The sequence below is a fragment of the Phaseolus vulgaris genome, chromosome 1, assembly GCF_051622355.1.
Source record: "Phaseolus vulgaris cultivar YP4 chromosome 1, ASM5162235v1, whole genome shotgun sequence".
NCBI lineage: Eukaryota > Viridiplantae > Streptophyta > Magnoliopsida > Fabales > Fabaceae > Phaseolus > Phaseolus vulgaris.
In genome coordinates, this window is record NC_143498.1 from 17,685,039 (window position 1) to 17,690,234 (window position 5,196).

The 5,196-nt window shown below is 55.3% G+C and overlaps 1 protein-coding gene across 1 annotated transcript; it reads right to left on the reverse strand.

Moving 5' to 3' along the window:
• Positions 1–4,355: 4,355 nt before the first annotated feature.
• Positions 4,356–4,937, reverse strand: LOC137815544 (uncharacterized). The gene has a single exon (XM_068618660.1). It carries the CDS (start codon positions 4,935–4,937, stop codon positions 4,356–4,358), a length of 582 nt encoding a protein of 193 aa, XP_068474761.1.
• Positions 4,938–5,196: the final 259 nt, after the last annotated feature.

The following is a 5,196-nucleotide window of genomic DNA, read 5'->3' on the forward strand; positions in this document are numbered from 1 at the left end:
AGGTGGATCTCGGCCTCGCCCATACCGGTACACTTGCCCCCCAGGCTCGAGGGCAGATATGCTAGATGTGCCTGATGAGTTTTTAATGATGGGTGTCGGTCGGTCTCCCTTGACCGTGCGGTTGTTTCATTTCTCGAGGTATGACGTGACCTAGGCGGCGTGACGTGACCCTAGGCGACGTGACATGATTGGCATTAATGAGGGGTTTTTTTTGGGTGGGGACCGTTGTGGGCCGTTGGATTCGAGAGACCTTAACGGTTGGGATTGATTTGGCGCTTCGAATTCCGAGGCCCACCCTATAAATAGGGGTCTCCATAGTGCCGTGACGCTATGTTTTCATTTGTGAGCCTGTCTGATAGCCGAGTGTTCTTCCGCCCTAGCTCTGAGATCCGAGTGACTTCTCGCCCTTTTTTGCTAGGTTCGGCCTCGTCCAATATTTACAAGGTTAGTGATGTCGACCGTGTCTCGGCCAACGTCTTCTTCGTCTGACCATTCTTCCCCCTCTCTCGGTCGCCCCTCTCCTACCCTTGGGCTTTCTTCCTCTTCTTTGTCAACCTCTTCTTCTTCATTTGCCACCGATTCCTTGTCGGTTGGGGTGGTCGAGGTGCCACCCATGGTAGAGGTGGTTAGGGGGGACGACCCGGTTAACGCTGTTGACCGGTCGGACTCTCCCTCAGCTAACGTCGTCGACCGGCTGGATTCTTCCCCGGCCAACGTTGTCGGTCGGCCGGACTCTCCTCCGCCCAACGTTATTGACCGACCGGACTCTCCCCCGACGGCCATTCCGCTCGTGGATCTTAGTTGGGTGGATCCCAAGGTTGTTGAGTTCTCGTCCACTTATGATACCGAGAAGTCTGTGGCCACATTTTTGGCCAAGTACCCGGTGTTGAAGGCGGGCGAGAATTCCGACGATTCTAGGGATCCAGACTACTTTAGGATCTTGCCTTGCGGGTTAACCGAGAGGGTGTGTATAGACCGGGCTGGTGTCGGTCCTCCCTTTTTTTACATGTACACTTGCTTCTTTTCAGATCTTCATGTGTCCCTTCCCTTTGATAAGTTCACAATGGACGTCCTTCGGGCGCTCAACGTGGCACCCACCCAAGTGCATCCAAATACGTGGGCGTCCCTTCAAGCGTTTCGTTTGTTGTGTGACACCATGCGGCTTCGTCCCACCTCTTCTTCCTTTCTTTCATATTATGGTTCTCACCTCGGTCGTCTTGCCTCTTGGCTTTCCTTGGCCGACCGACCAGGGTACTTCTTGTTCGACCCTTTTGTGGTCTCGTACAAGAGGTTTAAGGAAAGGTTCGTCAAGGTCGTCATTCGGCCCGAGGCGACGACCTTTTTCTTTGACCGATTCGGTCGGTCTCGGTTCCCCCTGTATTGGACCTCCAAGCCCAAAGATTTTAAGTTTTGGCCGAGGCCGACGGAGAGTGAGGAGGAGGTGGAGATTCTCTCCTTCTTCGACACACACCCGAGGAAGCTTCCTTGTCGATCGCTGATCGGTGCATATACCGAGACGGCGCGTTGGGCGACCATTAGGGATATGGGCTCGTCTTTTGTTGTGTCGGTCGGTATTTTCCTTTTTCATTTTCTAACTTGTGTTTTTTGATTTGCAGCAAGGATGGTTCAAGAGAAACCGGTCGGTGCTAGCGTCCTCGACGAATATCGAAAGAGGGCGGCTGACCGAATGGGACGTCGAAGCATCAACGTTCTACCTGCGAACGCCCCGGCCACCCCTGCTGCTGAGAGGGACTCAACCGACCCTTCCCGCAAGTCTAAGAAGAGTACGAGGGATGGTGGTAACATTGCCACCACCACTCGTTCCCCCGGCTCTATGCCGACGCCGCCTCCCTGCCGTGAGATGGTCGAGGCGCGCTCTCTCTCCCCTCGGCAACATGGAGCAAACATCCGATGCTCCAGTTGGTGGACGTCGGCCATCGACCTCGGCCCTAGATCTTCTAGGGGGGAGTCTCAAATTCACGCGCAGAGTTCGCGTGGCTATTTCGAGGAGACTCGGGAGTCGATCCGGTCAATCAACCCCCTGGATCGAAGGTCGTGACCGGCACGCCGAGGTCATCTCTCGGTTGGAGAAGGAGCTGATTGAGGCTCGCAAGAATCTGAAGCGATCCTTAGCCGCCAACGACGGCCTCTCAACCAGCGCTGCCCGGGAGGTTGCTAAGAGGGAGCTCGCTGAGAAAAGTGTTGCCGAGGCGAGGCGGATTTTGGCTTTGGCCAAGGAGGAGGCCTTGAGGGCGGCAGCTGAAGCTGTCGAGGTGAAGAAGACGGCCAAGGAGAAGCTCTCGTCTCGGTCGTTGAGTTGGCCGCCCTCCAAGTTGCCAAGGAGTAGGTCGAGGCTAAGCTCGACCAAAACTATGAAGAGTCGGAGGAGTTGCTTAAGCAGTGCTTCGACCGAGCAGTGCGCCAAGCCCATGTTCTCTATGGGGGGCTGCCGGGCACTAGTGAATTCAACATGGATTATGAGGTTCACCAGGATCGGTTGGTTCCGAGTGCTGAGGTGGGGACTCTAGCGGCACAGGAGGCTCCGGCGGCCGGGACCCATGAGGGGGAGGTCGAGGCCGAGGAGGGAGAGTGCATGGAGATCCAAGACTGGGTTTCGCCCTTGGCCGGGTTGTGGCCTTGTCTTTTTATTTTGTTTCCTCCGAGGTCGGGGTGTGGCTTCCTTCTTTTGCAAATTTAATATATCTCGTTGCTTTTTTCTTTCTATAAATTCGCACAAGTCAATCGTGTCGATTGTTTGTCTGGATTGTCCGATTGGTCGCTTGTGATGTTTAATTGAACGAGTAAAAATGGGCGGTCAGCCACTTAATTGTAAAAAATGGACGGTCGGCCACTTAATTGTGATTTTTAATCGAACAATTAAAAAATGGGTGGTTGGCCATTTAATTGTGATGTTTAATTGAACGAGTAAAAGTGGGCGCCCGACCATTTAATTGCGATTGTTAAATCGAGCAAGTTGATTTGGGCGGTCGGCCATTAATTACGATGTTAATCGAGCAAGTATAACTGGGCGTTCGACCATTAATTGCGATGTTAATCAAGCAAGTTAAATAATCAGTTAAGGCTTCGTCCCGTCCGAACCTGGGGGTCGATCTCGGCAGGGTATGCCGGTTAAGGCTTCATCCAAACCGAGCCGAGAGAGGTGTTGGCAGGGTGTGCCGGTTAAGGCTTCGTCCAGACCAAACCTGGGGTCGGTCTCGGTAGGGTATGTCGGTTAAGGCTTCATCCAGACCGAGCCGATGGAGGTGTTGGCAGGGTATGCCGGTTAAGGCTTCGTCCAGACCAAACCTGGGGGTCGGTCTCGGCAGGGTATGCCGGTTAAGGCTTCATCCAGACCGAGTTGAGAGAGGTGTTGGCAGGGTATGCTGGTTAAGTCTTCGTCCAGACCAAACCTAGGGGTCGGTCTTGGCAGGGTATGCCGGTCAAGGCTTCATCCAGACCGAGCTGAGGGAGGTGTTGACAGGGTGTGCCGGTTAAGGCTTCGTCCAGACCAAACCTGAGGGTCGGTCTCGGCAGGGTATGCCGGTTAAGGCTTCATCGAGACTGAGCCGGGAGAGGTGTTGGCAGGGTATGCCGGTCCACAAGGGTCTTCCGTATGGTGAATCGGTCTATATCGACCGCTATCACCATCGGGTCGTCCTGCTGACGGTAGTCTACGCCCTTAAAGTTCTCGTTCATGAACGTGATGGGTGGCATCCTCGGTCAGAATGCCACCGCGTTTACTTGGTGTACCGCCCGGAGGTGCTTCTTTCGGGCGTTGTTCGTGCTTCCTCCCCCGGCGAAGCCAGCGGGTATAGTGTTGATAACCTCTCGGTTACCTCTCCTATCGGCCTCCCTGGGGGGTCGTCTCTTTGGGGGGGATCGTCCCTTGCGGGTTGTCGGTCGCCCCTGTTGTCTTGGTCATTTTGGTCGCGTTGGGGTGACCTCGTCCGCCTGGGTGGGTCCGCCCGGCGGGGTGGGTCTCGGCCGTTCCTGACGAAACGGCGAAGATGCCCAGCTTGGATAAGTTCATCGATCTTATCCTTAAGGGCCTGACACTCCTCGGTCGAGTGTCCGGTGTTTTGGTGATATCGACACTGCTTCCTCCGGTCGGCATTATTTGGGCTGGCCACCTTTCTTGGAGGAGGGATCAACTCGGTGTTGAGGGCCTCGTCCAGAATCCTCCCCCTCTCGATCGTCAGGGGTGTGTATCTTGAGAACCGGATCGGCCGGTCTCGGTTGTCCCAACGTCGGTCATTTCTTTGACCCGACCGTCCCTAGCGATCCTTTTCTTCCTTGTTTTTCTCCCCGCCGGCCTCGGCACGGGCCTGGTTGCGGAATTCTCGGAGTTCTTCCAGCTACATGTACTTAGCAGCTCTTTTTCTCAGCTCGTCCAAGCTATCGGCCGACTGCATGCACAGGTTGTCGGCAAAGAGCCCCAGACGAAGGGCCGTCAGCATGTGGTGCATGGCAACATCCGGACTTAGATTCCGGATGCTCATTGCCACCTTACTGAACCTATCCACAAAGGTTCTCAATGATTCTCCCTTCTCCTGGCGGATGCCTACCAAGGCGATGGAGGTCAGATGGTGTGGCCGGCTAGTCGCGAACTGGGTTTCAAACTTTGCGACGAGCGTGGCAAAGCTACCGAAGGAGTTGGGTGAGAGCTTGGTGAACCAACTAAGGGTTGCACCCTTCAAGGATGTGGGAAACACTCGGCACAGCACGACGTCGTCCGAGGTGTAGAGACTCATATGGGTGGTGTAGGCGTCCATATGCTCGTCTGGGTCGGTCGACCCGTCATATCGGTCTCGGTTGAAACCCTTCCACTTCTCAGGCAGTGGGACTTCGATGATGGTGTTGGTAAAGGGGTGTCGGCACTTCGGGTCGGCCGTCAGGGTCGTCCGGGTGGACCTGATTAGGCACGACTCGTCGCCCATCTCGATTTCTCGGGGAGGGGGTCGGCCTCTCGTCCCCTCGGCCACATCTAGGTCGGGGGGAGAGGTGTAGGACTTGCCAACAACATTCGTCGGTATGACGGAGGGTCCTCCCTCCCCCAGCTTCTTCTTCATCTCTTCGTTCTCCCTACACCTCCCTTCAGCTCTTGCTCGTTTTTCTGAGCAACCTCCTCGGCCTTCCTTCTCATCTCGGCCATCTCTCTCTGGAGAGACAACAGTAGCATTGTTTGGTCGGCTTCAG

Coding starts and splice junctions, on each gene's coding strand:
- LOC137815544 (XM_068618660.1), bottom strand. CDS start 4,937: ATGGGCGACGAGTCGTGCCTAATCAGGTCCACCCGGACGACCCTGACG.